This window comes from Lissotriton vulgaris, unplaced genomic scaffold (genome assembly GCF_964263255.1).
Source record: "Lissotriton vulgaris unplaced genomic scaffold, aLisVul1.2 SCAFFOLD_789, whole genome shotgun sequence".
NCBI lineage: Eukaryota > Metazoa > Chordata > Amphibia > Caudata > Salamandridae > Lissotriton > Lissotriton vulgaris.
The window spans coordinates 164,589-181,744 of NW_028242002.1; the positions used below are offsets into that span (position 1 = coordinate 164,589).

Genomic DNA, 17,156 nt, shown 5'->3' on the forward strand with positions numbered 1-17,156 from the left:
ATGAGGTTTTTTATACTGTGTGGATCCTGTGTTTATATTCCTCAATACAGTTGAGTTAAAAGCTTTTCAATAAAGAGTGGAATATTTAATGTTGCTTGTCCATTAGTAAGTGTCACATTTCTAGCCGAGCCATAATGTCATAGAATTACATTGTCGAACTGTAGTAAATCAAAGTATTTCTTATGTGTGGAGCATTCTTGGTCACAGCATCAAACTGAAATATCGGTACAATTTTACATGCAGTTGTATTATTTTTCAGGAACGTAACAGTGCAGGTGGATGAAAGTAAGCCAACAGACATGAAATTTACTGCCCAGCAACTGGAAGCAAGTTCATTAAATGTTTCCAATGTGTACGTCGGTGGAATCCCACCTGGGGAGAGTATTCCTGCATTGAAGACTAATAAGTCATTTTATGGTTGTATCCAGAACCTGATCTTTAACATGGAGTAAGTAGAAATAAACAGTGCCAAAATGTTTTAACTGGATTTCTTTTTAACTTATTATAGCTAACTAATTACGAAATATTGTGTTTTACCTGTAAATAGTATTTGTGCATGACTCATACCTGGTTTTTTAGAACGGTGGTGGCATTTTGCAAAATTTCTAGTAGAATGCACAAAAAGAAAATATGTCTAATGGTCTCTTCCCTGTTCTATCTAGAATTGTAGACTTCACCTCTGCACTGAAATATGAGCAGGTGGACAAGGGTAGCTGTCTGCTCTCGGAAAGGCCTAGACCTGTTGTACATGCTGAAGACGTGGAACCTCAGCCCGAACCTCTGCCCTCCATTACCCCCATTAAACCTGCTACCTTTAGGGAAGTACAGGTGATGCCTACGCTCCAGACCACAACTGGTTCCAAAGTGAGTAAGAGAATTCAAGAGTATTCATACATTTTGAAAATTGTATGAAGTTAGATATGATTTACTTGTTAAAGAATTTTAATAGAGACTTCTAGCCACAGATTCCTCATGTTTTGAATACTCTCCAGACTGGATTTGGAAACTGTTCTGTAGTATCTCAGGGTGCCGGAAGGTAGTGCCATATAGCTGTGCACTGACCCCTTTCCACTCCGAAAATCACTTGAGGGCCTATAATGGTGCCACTCTCGCACAGACTTCAGCTTCTTTTTTTTCGTGCCTATAGACGTGGATCTGAAGTTTCTCTCATCTCAGAGACTGATTTATGTCAGCTATTTTCAAAATGTTCTACATTGTGCCAGGGATGTAATCCCCTAAGACAATAAAGTGTAAGCCCTGTAAGGACTGTTGCAAACAGTTGTCTGTGACAGATTCCCACCAGGTGTGCCTGTGGTTTATGGGTTTGGGTCATTACTCCAAGACCTGAAGGGACTAAGTGCCAAACCTGCAGACTATCAGGAAAAGCAAGGCAAACTTTACGTAGCCAACCACAAGAAGATGTAGTGCCGGAGCCACACCAAATCCTGCTCCAAGTTGAAAGAATGTTCCTCATCCAGCTCCTGCTCCTGGAGTTGAAGGATCCACTCTAAAAGGCCAGACTTTTTCACACTCCAAATCCTCAGTTAAGCATGAAAAGCATAAGAAGTTGAAGCAGAGTTCCACTCCTTTTCACCATTTCCACTCCACTGACGATACATGTGGGCGCAGTTAACTGCACTGTTCCCTCTGCCTAAGTTGGCTGACTTTGGAGCCACTTCCGAAGCTTCTTCTGGCACAGACCAAGTATCTGGGGCCTTCAGCTAGGCCGCACCTCTTGGATTTTTTACTGACACACGTTGGCACACTGTGGGGCCCCATAGAAATGAGAAACCTATCACCTCTGTATTACCACCAGGAGGTTCACCAAAAGCGCCAGCGGACCCCTCTATGTCGATTCTACTCTCAGCTCCAATACCAACGCCATCCTCTGTGCTGTCACCCAATCCAGGCCCATTGATGCAATGATAACTTCACTGTCTGAAGAGGTGGCCCTGATTGTCCTTTCCAACACTGACTCAAAGCCGGACCAAATTCGACCAATGTCTTAACCAAATTCGACAGAGGTTTTTCTCATATCATTATCAAGCAGGTAACACTTTTTACATTCTCTTTTTGGTGCAGCCTCTGACAGTGATCCTGATTAGGGTGTTAAGTTTTCTTACTAGAATCAAGCTATCCTGGCTGATGAGGGCTGCAAGCCCAAAACCGGTCCTAGGATGCTTGTTTCCAGTCCAGGGAGGACCTGGCTTGGCATGGTGAGCAAGAAAACGATGGATTTAGGCCCAGATCTCTATACTGGGGTGAATGTATGACATTGTTTTGCATTCTGTCCATCAACTGTTGTTTTTGCATTTTTCACCCGAGTGGGACAGGTGTGCTCAGACGTGAGTCCCGTGCTCCCCATGCCACTGGAATCAAGCTATCATGGCTGATGAGGGCTGAAACCCCAAAACCGGTCCTAGAATGCTTGTTTCCAGTCCAGGGAGGACCTGGCTTGGCAGTTCGGGCTGGACTATTCCCATGGGGCACAGGTTCAAGACTGATTTGCATATGGCTAGGTTCAAACTGAAGTGGCATGGTGAGGAAAAAACAATGGATTTAGGCCCAGATCTCTGTACTGGGTGAATGTATGACATTGTTATGCATTCTGTCCATCAACTGTTGTTTTTGCAATGGTCATATGTAGGGCAACCGATGTCCTCGATCTTCAACTCCCCACTATGAAGGTCAAAATGAACTTCCTGACCAAAGTCCTGCAACCTGACCAGAATGCTTCAGAGCCTCTGCTACTGTTCATTGAGGCCTTGCCAGATACCCTTTTATGGGTCTGGACTAAACCATATACCAGTCCCGTTGTTAACAGGCAAATTGCCAGGTACCATCGCCCAACCTCAGGCGATCCTGCCTTTCTCTCTCAGCACCCCTCTCCAGAGAGCCTTGTGGTTCAAGCTTCCACTAGCTGGACCAATCCTAACAATTTATCTACCACTCCTCCTGACAGGAAGCTGAGAGAGTGTTGACTTTTGTAAAACACTTGTTCACCTCCAATAGTTTGGCTCCATCAAAACCTCCTTATTACTGGGCAGTTCTACTCATGCCCTCTGGGGCTCAGTGGCACAAGTCCTCCAGGTGTTCCACAAGGCAATTAACAATGGTCATGATGCGGCCAAATACACAATTCATTGTGGCTTGGACACCACCCACTCATTATGGTGGGCATAGGCGCTATTTTTGCCTTTCACAGCCGTATGTGGCTACATTTTACTGGGTTCCTGGACAAAAATCCAGTCCTTCCTAATGGACATGCCCTTCAATGGGACTTGCTTGTTGGGGACAAGGCTGTCTTGGCCCTTAAACAATTTAAAGAGAGTAGGCTCTCTGGGCCTTTCCACCCAACCTCGTCAGCTGAACTTCCAACATTCCTTTTGTGGCTCCCTATTGCCAGCCTATCCAACCTCTGCAAGGAACCCAGCAGTTTTACCAGAGAGGCCATGGTGCCCACTGCCCCTGCAGCCAAGTTCAGCATGCTGCTCAGTGAGTCACCCACCCCTCACGACCACAGCCCCTCCTGCTTAGCTCCTTTATTGTAACCTTAAAGGGTCAAAGTCACCCAGTGGAAAGCAGACTCCACAGACTCTATCCAGGCTGGCAGGCATTCACATTGGACAGATGGGTCCCCCAAACTGTTCCGAAGCTACGCTTTACCCTTCTTTTGATCCCACTGCACCTTTTACCATCTTCCCAATGAATGACAGAGGACCATCTCTCCCTTTTCCTGCAGGAGGTGCAAGCTCTTTTGATCAAAGGGGATACCGAGGGGTGCCAGTGTCAGAAGTAGGTCACATTTTTTTATTTCTGGAGCCCAAGAAGGGCAGAGGTCCTCAGCCTGTTCGGAATCTGTGCCCTATCAATGTTTTCCTCTGCAAGGAAAAGTAAAAAATGCTCACCCTTGCACAGGTCTTTTCTGCCCTTGAACCTGTAGACTGGATGGTAGTGGTGGACCTGCAGGACATCCAGTTCCATATTCTCATCCTGCCGGCCCATTGGCGCTACCTGCTGTTCGTGGTGGAGGAGAAGCAGTTTCAGTTCGCTGTGCTCCCCTTTGGACTGACCAGCGCCCCTCGGGTAAAATCTTTGGAGGGCAGGGAAGCCAGACTTTTTCTACATCGATGACTGGCTGTTGAAGGTGGGCTCACCCGAGGTAGTCGTCAACCATGTTCAGACTATGGGGAACCGCCTTTCTTCATTGTGGTTCACCATCAATGTGCTGTAGTCACACCTGATTCCTTCTCAGGTGCTCCATTTCATTTGAGCCATTTTGGCATGGATTGGTTTCATACCTTCGCTCAATGGAAGAAAATCCAGGAAATTCAGGCTATGCTCCCTATCTTTCAGCCTCTGTCCTAGATTTCAGTGAGGCAGACTCTGAAGCTGCTGGAATATATTGCCTTCTGCATCCTGCTTGTCAGGCACATCAGGTGGCATATGTAGGCTCAGCAGTCGGATTTTAAGTAGTACTGGGCCCAACATCAAGGGGAACGGATCTATGACAGAATTTCGACAGACAGAATTTCGACCTACACAAATATCGGCGTAATTATATCGATAGCAAAAATATCGACGCCCTATGTACAACATGGTAAGTACCAAAATATCGAAAAATTAATATCGATGTTAAAAATATCGTTGTTAAATATATCGATTTTTTTTAAATTTAAGATAACATAAAAAAAACTGTAAATAATACTTATTAATTACTTAAACATATTTAAATATATGTAATAATTGTTAAAAAAATTAATAATACATATTTAATAAAAAAATAAAATGATAAATCATATATAATATATAATTACTTAACAATAATTACTATTCCCACTCCAGTGGGTGCAACAGTAGGGAAAACTGACCCTGAACACTAAAAATACCACTTTACCCAAAAACCTAAAACTGACCCTGAACCCTAAAAATACCCCTTTACCCATAAACTGAAAACTGACCCTGAACCCTAAAAATACCCATTTACCAAAGAACTGAAAACTGACCCTGAACCCTAAAAATACCCCTTTACCAAAGAACTGAAAACTGACCCTGAACCCAAAAAATACCCCTTTACCCAAAAACTGAAAACTGACCCTGAACCCTAAAAATACCCCTTTACCCAAAAACTGAAAACTGACCCTGAACCCTAAAAATACCCCTTTACCCAAAAACTGAAAACTGACCCTGAACCCTAAAAATACCCCTTTACCCAAAAACTGAAAACTGACCCTGAACCCTAAAAATACCCCTTTACCAAAGAACTGAAAACTGACCCTGAACCCTAAAAATACCCCTTTACCCAAAAACTGAAAACTGACCCTGAACCCTAAAAATACCCCTTTACCCAAAAACTGAAAACTGACCCTGAACCCTAAAAATACCCCTTTACCCAAAAACTGAAAACTGACCCTGAACCCTAAAAATACCCCTTTACCCAAAAACTGAAAACTGACCCTGAACCCTAAAAATACCCCTTTACCCAAAATTAATTAATATTACAAATAAATTACTTCCCACCCTATTCCCCTATAAACCCACAACCCGCTCCAGTAGTAAAACTTATAATTTAGTTAAAAATATACATAAACTATCAATTAATTAATCAATTAATCAATTAAAATAAATCATTGCCAATTAATATTTAATTGCAAAATAATTTAATCATTGAAAAATAATTATTTAATTACAAATAAATTACTTCCCACCCTATTCCCCTATAAACCCACAACCCGCTGTGGTAGTAAAACATATAATTTAGTTAAAAATATACATAAATTATCAATTAATTAATCAATTAATCAATTAAAATAAATGATTGCCAATTAATATTTAATTGCAAAATAAATTAATCATTGAAAAATAATTATTTAATTACAAATAAATTACTTCCCACCCTATTCCCCTATAAACCCACAACCCGCTGTGGTAGTAAAACATATTATTTACTTTTATATATTTTTAAATTATAAAAACATATTAAACACATATTATAACAATTAATTTAAATACTTAACTAATATTTCTAACACATATTAGTAAATCGAAATTACTTACATCGATATATATGCTATCGATATTAGTAATTTCGATATTACTTACCTTAGGGTCGATATTCTGGCCATCGATATTCTGGACATCGATATTCTGTCCCATCGATATTAGCAAATCGATATAAGTGTAGGTCGAAATTAAAAACTCGATATTTTGACTGTTTACCAAGGGGAACACTCCAGCCACATCCATGTCTCTGAGGAGACTGTAAAAGATCTGCAGTGGGGGCTACTGGACAGCAATTGCACCTGCAGCAGTCCCCTCTCCCTTCCCCACGCAGAACTGACAGTGATAACTGATGCATTGCGCCTGGGTTGGGGCAGCCATTGTGGAGAAGTGAAGATCAGAGGCCTCTAGAGTGCCGGCTCCATATTAACCTCCTGGAGATTTGGGCTGTCTGTTTGGTGCTGAAAGCCTTTCTGCCATCCATCAAGGGATGCTGAGGCAGATACTCACAGATAACACTACTTCAGAACATCATGGCCCAAGTCATCCTAGTTACTCCAGGCTCCGCACAGAGAGTATGGTATACAGAACTCCAGGCTTGAGCATCTGTCCTCCAATCAAATTGCCCTTCGGGGAGGATCTACTCTCACAGTTAACTCTTCCCTTAGAGATTTTCACCATCAAAACTGGCTGCATCACCTCCATTCGGCATGTGAGTGAGCTTTAGTTTCTGTGGGCTCGATTACAATGTCCGCCCAACACGTTGCAGTCTATGGACCGACTGACCTCCGGTGGCGTCACAAACTACCAGTTCTCTATGGGAACCTGTGTTACGGCTGTAAACCGGCTATAACACAAGCTTCTAAAGAGAAATGGGGGAATTTGTTAATCCCTGCACCCCATTGCAGGCACCTCAAGGTGCCTTCCACAAGGTACAGTGATCAACAAGGGGGCACCATAGGTGCCCCATCTGCCACCAACCGGAGTGCACAAACAGCAGAGGACACTGCTAGGGGCCCCCAAACACACTTTCGACAGGCTTTCCATGTAGGAAAGACCGGCATGGAAAGCCGGCCAGAAACCGTGCATTGTTATCAAGACGGCATGAAACGCTGTCCATATAGATTACGGCCAGCTTCCGACTAGCCAAAGAGCTTCTTGTGCCCGTCGGAATCCAGCTAGAATGACCGGCCAGTTTCAATTGCGACCGGCTGTATTGTAATCAGCAGGTCGGAATTGAAACTGTCGATCTCAATCGGAAAGCCACCAACCTAAGCTCGGACACTTTTCACCCGAGATCATAATTGGCCTCTGTCTGTTCATCCACCATACGCCACCTTTTTCCCTGATGAGCTGCTTTTGAAAACTAGGGCACCTTTTCTCTCGAAAGTTGTGATGACATTCCACATTGGTCAATCCATCACCATCCTGGTGTCCTATGCTCCGCATAACCCCTCTAAGGAGGAGAAGAGACTTCATTTCATAGAGCCTAAAAGAGCGCTCAGCTTCTACATTGATCGTACCAAAGACTACCGGGTGGACAATCAGCTCTTTGTGGGGGTCACAGGGTGAAGAAAGGTAAAGCTGTGCAGAAGCATACCATCTCGCCCTGGATTGTGCCTTGCATTAAGATCAGCTACGCACGCTTTAAAGGAGAAGCATCCCCCAAAAGGTCTGTGAGCCCATTCTACCTGGTCTGAAGCTCCTGCCACCTTATTAGTTTGTGGACTCCCTGTCCTAGACATCTGCTAGGCAGCTACATGGGTATCCTTCTATACGTTCACAAGGCACTATGTCTGGAAAGCCAATTCCGCTGAGATTGTCACTTTTCCTGCTCGGTGCTGCACGACTTTCTGGTTTGAGTCCTACCACATCCCACATCTCTTAGTTACTACTTTGGTATCTATTTAATGCCTTAACCGCGGCGGCAATTCCTCCGCGGTGGGGGCATTCTAAAAGGTGGATGGGGCTTCGACAGCCATTGGCCGTTCGCAGCACCAGGGAGGGAGTGCGACGGGAGCACGGAACGGGTTAAAGGTTGAGGGATCTGTGACTAAAAGTCTCTATTAGAAGTACAGGTTACTTACCTTCGGTAATGCTCTTTCGGATTAAGACTCTATTTAGCCACAGATTCCTCAATGACCCAGCCATCTTCCCCTTTCTGTGGTGTGACTCTATCAATTAATAAGATCCAAAGTCTAGGAATCTGCACTTTAATCTACGATTTCCTGTTGGGGCGCCACATCTGGAGGCACGGACCGCCTTGAAAGCAACTGACGTCAGTACACAGGAGCGGTGCCTTTATAGGCCCTGCACATCCGTAGCAGAATGGCGTCAGTGCGGAGCCGCAAGGTGCCACCTTCTGGTGCACTCAGATACTACCAAAAAAGCTACCGGATCCCCCTGATGCTTGAGGAATATTCAAAAGGTGAGGAATCTGCAGCCAAATAGAGGGGCATACTAGCAAGAATCTCATTAAAATTATTGCTGTTTTAGCAGCAGGAAACTGCCGCTAAAACTGTGATAATGGGCTTGCTAATATGCGTTATAGAATTTCAGTAGAAGCCCAGGTTAGATGTCCTGCACATCTAACCTGGGCTTCTATTGGGATTCTATAACGCATATTAGCAAGCCCATTTTCGCAGTTTTTAGCTGCAGTTTCCTGCCGCTAAAACTGCGATAATTTTAACAAGGTTCTTGCTAATATGCCCCAGAGTCTGTCCCAGAAAGAGCCTTACCGATGGTGAGTTGTTTGTCAAGCTACAAATTTGAAAAGCAAAAAAATATAAAAAATATACTTAGGAATTTTATGTTGTATAAGACCCTTGTCTTGTTTCTGATGTTTCTTTCCATTTGGACACAGTGTGATCAGTCTTAATGGTCAATCCATGGTTTCTTCTTAGTTGTATTATATAATCTCATATGAAATTGAGTTATCTGAGGTATAATACCAAAATATACATACCTTATTTGTGCGCTTTTATTAAGTAAATAACTAATTTCTATAGTAGTGGCATGCTATATCCTCTGTGCATTTAGCATCATTTAAGCAAGTGGAAATATGTTGCCTCCGGTTCCCAAAGCATTGTTATTTGGTAACCAGCCTTTTTAGTAACAAGGCACTCCTTATGAACGTGCTATACTTGTAGCTGTTAGGTCTCACACTGACTCATCAATTACTTTTTGGAAGATATGCCCTCTGCTTAGCTTTGTGAAGCTGTGCTAACCTATCCTTGTGCATTATCTGTACAGTCCAGTTTGTGTTTTCCCAGTGAACGCTACAGTCCTGAAAACCCATTGTAGTACTTTCTTCTAAACTGATTAGAGATATCAGAGCTGGGCTGTGCTGTCATTGGAACACCCAAAGTGTATCCCCTTTTTGGAAAATGCCTACAGTCCTCTCGACCATGGCTATGTGGAGACTAACATTGACAAAAGTGTGTTTTCCGGTCTGGGAGACACACCTTTTTACCTGTGCCACTGCAGCAGAATTCCATTTAGACTCTCTTTAAAAGGTCTATTAAGTCGCCCATATTTGGGGACCTTGGCCTTCATCGTGTGTTGGACTTGAATGAAGTATGTCTATGCATGCGTGTGCAGGAGAGAGAGAGTGTACAAAGGATTATATGTGGGTATCTGTTCTGATCAGTCGTGGGGCTCCTTTGGATAAAAAATGAGTGTTTGAGTTACTCCTGGATTAAGCCTTGACTGCCTGTCCTCACTATCCTGAGCGAGGCAAATGCTAAAAGGGAGTATTAGGACATTTCCAGTTGCGAGGGCAATAGTATTGTACCCTGGAACACAAATGGTAGTAAACAACAGCCTTATGAGCTATTTATTGCCTAGTAAACTCTGACCACCTAAAACACCAAGAAAAAGCCTTACACTCATGTTCAAAATGAACGAGAGTGAGATATCTTTACGAAGCGGCAAAGGTTCCAATGGAACATCTAGGGGCACCCCCTCCCAGAGAAACACTGCCACCTCAGATTCCGAATAACCCGAAAATGTGTACACTGACAAGGTCTGGGATTGGTCTCACTTTAGGCTCATTTGTTGATAAAGAGTCCACATTAAATAAAAGGCAGGGGAACAGACAACATTGACATGTTTGTATATACCCTCTCATTGGGCTCTCATTGGCTGAGTGGCTGAGCAGAACCAGAATCAGACAGTTCCAAAACTTCCCGGGAACTAGGAATTCCTTATAGTTGAAGGATGACAGGAAATGCTGCTTATGTTTTGTGATGAACTGCACTGAGATGCATTCTCTCCAGACTGGATTAACTACATACAAATCTTACCAAAAATGTTGTTATGCAACAGAGAGAAAAGTTTATCTGCTCTCTTGACATTGTTAGTTGAGCAATTATACCATGCCAGCGCTTGTATATACCAAAAGGGCGACCCTGAGTTATGTGTTTTACCATTGTATTGAGGAGACACATTTACAAACATGTTTTATAATAGACACAAAAATTGTCAATAATTTGACATATGTGTGCTTGATATTTGTATAACCTATGCTAGAAGATGTGAGTAGTGCCTTATTAAATGTAGAGTGTTCCTTAGTGGACTATATTAGGTCTCTTACAAGACTTCAAGCCTCTCAATTGAACTTTCTTCCCTGAAAAAAGCACTTTAAAAAAGAGACTCAAAATTATGTATCAAAGGTAAAAGAAGTGTATAAATTGAAAACAGATTAAAAATACTAGAGTTTCATCAAATAAATGTTAGCTGAGAATTCATAACGCAAAACAAACATGTTAATTCCAGTGAATCATTGTATGAGACAGAACTAAAGCTCAAATAAATAGATAAAGGAAAAGTGCAAGATTTTGGAAATTGGATGTGCAAGCATTAAATTAAAAATTAGGGTTCAAATATTGAAAACGGTTATCTTACCATTTTTACAAGTTACTTTACATTTTTATTGAGTCTGCAGGATTTAATTGATGAACTGTTATAGATGTCTAGGGTGGTAAGATGGTATTAAACATGTACCAATGTTTAATAAGGAGAAGCCTTACGCTTTATGTTGAACTGCAAAATGTGAGCTTTCTCACATACACTCAACATGCTACAGTTCAATTACATATCCTTCAAAAGCAAGCTGAGCGAAGTTATAACTTAAACTCGAATCACGAGTTTCCTATGAAGTCTCCCTTTAAATGTTTGGTACTATCTTTTCAGTTATAAGAAGCAGAGGGGAAGGAAATAAACATTAGAGATTTAAAACAAAGTTAAGGCAGTGTTTGAAAGACTAGGAAAGACAATATTCACATTTTATAAATACATACAGCCTGATTCATCAAGCTGAAATCGGCTCGCAAAGGGCCAGATTCTCATTTGGGATTCATCATCCCAAATGCAAAAATCGCTATTTAGAAATTCGCAAATTTGCGAGGAATAGCATTTAAGGAATCTCTATTAGAGATTCCTTAAATGCTATTCTTGAAACATTTTAAAATTGCGAAATCGCCAAATTCGGGCGCTATTTACCGCGAGGTCAAACCTCGTGCAGCCTGATTCATCATTGGGCCGTTTTGCGAGTCTGAAATACCGATTCATAAGGAATCGCTATTCCAGACTCGCAAAACGGTATTTATGTAGGAATCGCAAAAAAAATGAGATTCCTACACATTCCTTATTTCCGATTAGCAAATCGCACATAAGGAAAAACTCCCCATTCACTGACCTAGGGATGGCAATAGTTCTCTAAAGTGTATTTAGAGTCCAACACTGGAAGGGTATTTCCGACCCTCTGGATTTAGAAATTGAACGCTACCTTTTGGACTTCCTATCTCAGAGGTCACCCCCGATCTTTTACGCCTCACCTTTGCTGAATCAAAACCCCTAGTGTATCAGACTTCTTAGCGAGCAGGGGATCCTCGCTCGCCCATCCTTCTATCTCCCAATTTAAGATAACTCTCTATGACCTGTGGCCCATGTCTCGCTCCCACTGTCCTCCGCCCTGATGAAGGTGTAGCCCGACTGCGGCTATACACCGAAACGCGCGTCGGCGCTTGTTCCATCCTTGGAACCCACTATAACGTCTCTGGGACCTTATACCATCTGTCCCATGTCCATCTTGTACATCTGTGGCAACTGTGTGAAGTGAAGTATGAATGATTATGAATGACTGTGTGTGTGTTAGTGATATGAACTGTGGGAACATGGGCCCTGTTAAGAAATAATTCTTCCCTAATTCAATGTTTTATTGTATATTTATAACTGTGAATTGCCTAATGAAAACAAGAAAAAATGAACTGTAATAATTTATAATAAATTGTTTTTGATAAACCTCCTTTTGCTATGTGTCTGTGAGATATCCCCTTGGGTTCAGAGTGATATGTAACCTTTGGACCTAATTTAGGCCTTCTGTATTATCCTCTTGGCAGGTTCTTTTCTGCTTTGATACCAATATTGTCATGCATAAACAAGACACCAAGAATACCACCCTGGTGCCAAGCCATGGAGCTAAGCCCCACCCACCCAAATGCCCTTTCACTGAGACATAAAGACACAGCTTCAAGCTCTTCTCCACAGACTTATACACCTAGTCACTCAAACGCCACCTCCTGCTCTTCTTCACCACTTCCACCCTAGCCATATTCATCACCTGCTGTACCTCCTTCAGAATCTCCTTAGGGGGTAGTTCAGTCCTTCTTTGACTAAAGTAGCTCTATAGGGAGAGAGACCCTTATGACAAGCCCCTGGGATAGGATACAGGGATAAATTCTGGGCAACTACAACGTGGACCTTGCAGAAGATTCTGACCTCAAGTCTTATCAAGCCAAATATTCTCCCCCCAATAACACCACTGCATATCATGCAGTCATTCAGAGGGTTGTCCGGCTACATAAAGTTGACATGCATGTTCTACAGGATGAGGACGACTTTTTAGTGGAAACCCTCTCAAAGGCAGAACACACTGCCCTCTTAGAAAACGTTTAAGGCCTCTCCTAATGAACTTTACATCAGAGGCAAGTCCCCCCGTCTCTTTAGTGGTTCATACTACAATGAAGTGTGCCTCCCCGCAAGCAATAGGGGATGACCCCTTTAAGATAAGGGGAAATAAGGGTCTGAACACCACTGGCAACTGTGTAGCAGTTGGCACAACCTCCTAGTGTTGAACCACCAATTTGGTGGGGTTGCTTTTGAGATAAGTACCACTGGGAGGAGATAGAGGCCCTGGTACATCACCTCCCTGAGACTTACAGGAGAGAGGTGTGGAGCTACTCACAATAGGAAAGATATTTGCAACTTGAACATTCATTGAGCATTCGATGCAGTGGATACTGCTTCTCGTAGTGTCAACACCAGCATCCTGCTCCGCTGCTATGCATGGCTTCGCATCTCAGGGTTTAAACTGGAGACCCATTAACACCTTCTAAACATCTCGTTTGAAGGAAGCATCTCTTTGGTCCCAAAATGGATGAGAAAATCAAGAAGCACACTGAAATCCCAAAGTCCATGGGCACCCTTCAGTCTGCGACTCTCCTTTCGCAGACAGCAGTCAAGGATGGGACAAAGGCCACTCCACCAGACTTGCAGCAATCCTATCAGCCTTTCACAAGTCCCAAGTAGGAAGGGGATATTTTAGGGGGTAACAACATGACGGCAGAGGCAGATCAGGCATAGGAGCCTCCTCTCCCAAGCATTGACTCGCCCACTCTCCCATCCAATAACATAACTTCTTTTGGGGGAGGTTAAGGCTTTTCTACTCTTGCTGAGAAAAAATCACCTCAGATCGGTGGGTATTAACAGTGGTTCATTCAGAGCTACTGCTTAGAATTCCACACCACCCCGCTCAGCATAGCACCACCCTGACACACCCTCAGTTAAGACCACCTCACTCTGTTCAATGAGGATATCAGCGTGCTCCTCCAAAAGTGCACAATGCAAGCAGTGCCAACCTTTGGAGGAGATTGAGAGGTATGGTGGAATTGCAAATGTTCACTTACTCCCACATTCCAAAAAAGTGTGTCTTTCTCCCACCCATTTTAGACCTGAGGCTTCTCAATCTGTACATACTGTCAGATCATTTTCATTGGACAGCCCTCCTGGATGTCATCCAACTGCTCCATCAGGGAAACTTCATGACAGCGTTAGCTCTTAAACACACCTATTTTCCAACTTCTCATGCACACCTTTCATCACAAGTATGTCAGTTTGTGGGACTCCTGAAGAGGAGTTCACAGTACTCCTCTTTGGGGTAACTGCTGCTTAAAGGGATTTTAGCAAGTGTCTGACAGAGCGGGCACCCATGTCTTCCCCTATCAACAACTGGCTGATCAAGAGCAGCGGCAGGCAGCAATGTCTAACACACACTCAGACAGTTCTAACCCTGTTCCACAGCTTTGGGTTCACTGCAAACGCACATAAGTCCCACCTCCAGCCACAATAGATTCATCCTTCCCGCCAGCAGCGGGTGAAGGTATTTCAAGAGATGCTGCCTCTTTTTCAGTCTACTCATCCATTTAACTGTAAGAACTGTAATTAAGGTTTTGGATATAATGGCATCTTGCATAGCAATTGTGTCACCTGCCAGATAAACATGCACCCACTGCAGCAGGGCCTCACAAGACACTGGTCACCATCAAAGGGACAGTGGGTAGATCTGGTTTGGATGAAGGCCAGCTCTCAGTGCTCTCTCTAGTGGTTAAACATCAACAACTTGTTTCTACGAAGACCTTTTTTTGGACCCTCTTCTGCAGGTGAACATTACCACCTATGCATCACCTGGAGCCTCCTACACCAGTAGTGCCACATCACCTACCTGGGGCTCATGGCCTCTAGCCTAGCCCTGGAAGCTTTCTACTTGTTTATCCTTGTGAAGGCAGACAACATGGCAGAAATGTCCTACAAACAGAAATGGAGGCACTCACTACCCACACTCTCTTCGCTTGTGCAAGACTTCTGGTACTGTGCAATCTGCCACAAGATTCATCTCTTGACAGAACACCTTTCCGGAGTAGATTAGAACTTTGTGGACCTGTTAAGTAGGATGCATCAACACGATTTGCAACTCCATCTGCAAGTCTTCTGCATGTACTTCCAGAGGTGGAGAACTCCAGCTATTGCCCTCTGACAGAGCGGGCATCCCAGTCTTCCCCTATCAACAACTGGCTGATCAAGAGCAGCAGCAGGCAGCAATCTCGAACACACCCAGACAGTTCTAACCCTGTTCCACAGCTTTGGGTTCACTGTAAATGCACATTAGTCCCACCTCCAGTAGCTATAGATTCAATCCTTCCTGCCAGCAGCGGGTAATGGTATTTGAAGAGACGCTGCCCCTTTTATTCCACTCATCCATTTAACTGTAAGAACTGTAATTAAGGTTTTGAAAATGATGGCATCTTGCATAGCAATTGTGTCACCTGTCAGATAAACATTCACCCACTCTAGCAGAGTGGTCACCATCAAAGGGATAGTGGGAAGATCAGTTTTGATGAAAGCCAGCACTCAGTGCTCTCTCTAGTGGTTGAACATCAACAGCCTGTTGCTACGCAGACCTTTTTTTGAACCCTCTTCTGCAGGTGACCATTTCCACCTATGCATCGCTCACTGGGGAGGGGGTGGGTGTGCACATCTTGATGATATGGCTGTCAAAGGCACCAGGATGCTCCTACACCAGTAGTACCACATCACCTACCTAGAGCTCATGGCTCCTAACCTAGCCCTGAAAGCTTTCTATTTGCTTATCCTTGGCAGACAACTTGACAGAATGTCCTACAGACAGAAATGGAGGCACTCACTACCCACACTCTCTTCGCTTGTGCAAAACATTTGGGGCTCATTTATGAGGCCTTGCGTCAAATTTGCGCTTCCGTTGCGTCACTTTTTGTGACGCATCGGCGGCGGAAAACATGCCTCCTGTTGCGCACTATTTACAAACAGACGCATCTAAGCAGTGAGATTTCACTGTGTCACTTCTAGGACACAGTTGCATCAAAATCTTGCGCTTGCCTCACAGCAGGCGTAAGAAAGGACGCATTGCTGGAGTTGCGTCACTTTTGTGACACACTCCAGCAATGCGTCACTTTTGCGCTTACAGATACGCCAGAGATACTAAGGTTTCTGTAACTCCTTGCAACATGATGCGTCATACAGTAAATATGAAGCATCAATCATGTCGCAAGGAGGGCGCACTGAGAAGTGACGCATCTCTGCTTTCACGCAGCGATGCGTCACTCTTCATAAATGAGGCCCCTGGTACTGTGCAATCTGCCACAAGATTAATCTCTTGGCAGAACACCTAGCCGGAGTCGATTCGAACTTTGTGAACATGTTAAGTAGGATGCATCAACACGATTTACAACTTCATCCGCAAGTCCTCTGCAGGTACTTCCAGAGGTGGAGAACTCCGGCTATTGACCTCTTCGCTGTCCCAGAAAACACAAAATGTCTAAACTATACCCCCCCACTCGATATCCACCCCCACAGTCCATGGGCAACACACTATGGATGAACTGGTATGGGATATTTGCCACCACTTTTCTGCTTCTCCCACTTAACACATACTTGGTGAGTAAGATGAGGTAGGTCTCCATGTTGCACATCCTGGTTGCCTCAACTTGAGGTACCCGCCTGATCAATGCTCCAGGTGATGCCCATCACTTCCCACAAGACACTTCTGAACAGGCCAGAACTTCTCACACACCAAAGCAGCCAAATCAGGCTTCCAGACACCAAGCAGTTCAACCTAGCGATCTGGCACAGGAGGTATTAGAGTTTGGCTATTTAGATGTCCCAAAGGAATACATAACTATATTGTGTGAGGCATATAGGCCAAATACAAGTACATGCTATGCAGGCAAGTAGAGAAGATGTGTCTATTACTGCACCTCCAAACAATTAAACACCTTCAAACTTAAGGTTCCAGATATCATTTGCTACTTTTTTACACCTTCAGAAATGAGGTCTAGCATACACGTTTATACGCCTACTTGAATGATGTCATCAGTGAGGTTCCCTACGAGTACGTGGTTTAATAAATCTCACACTGGCATCAGTGGGAATTTATTACAAGGAGTTGTTTGGCACCAAACACTCCTAGTTGCAGAGAAGCCCTCATGGTGCTGGGGAACCTGAGTTGCCGAGTTTCTAGCCCATGTACTCCTTATGGCTTCCCTGGCACTTACAATATTTAA

General features: G+C 43.6%; 1 protein-coding gene across 1 annotated transcript in view; it reads left to right on the forward strand.

Annotated features, from left to right (window-relative positions):
• Positions 1-17,156, forward strand: part of LOC147669098 (laminin subunit alpha-1-like) — a 213,595-nt gene that overhangs the window by 159,685 nt on the left and 36,754 nt on the right. Inside the window, exons 26-27 of the mRNA XM_086948228.1 lie at positions 260-448; positions 663-864. Of these exons, the coding sequence (XP_086804354.1) occupies positions 260-448; positions 663-864 (391 nt within the window). The remainder of the gene's footprint in view (positions 1-259; positions 449-662; positions 865-17,156) is intronic.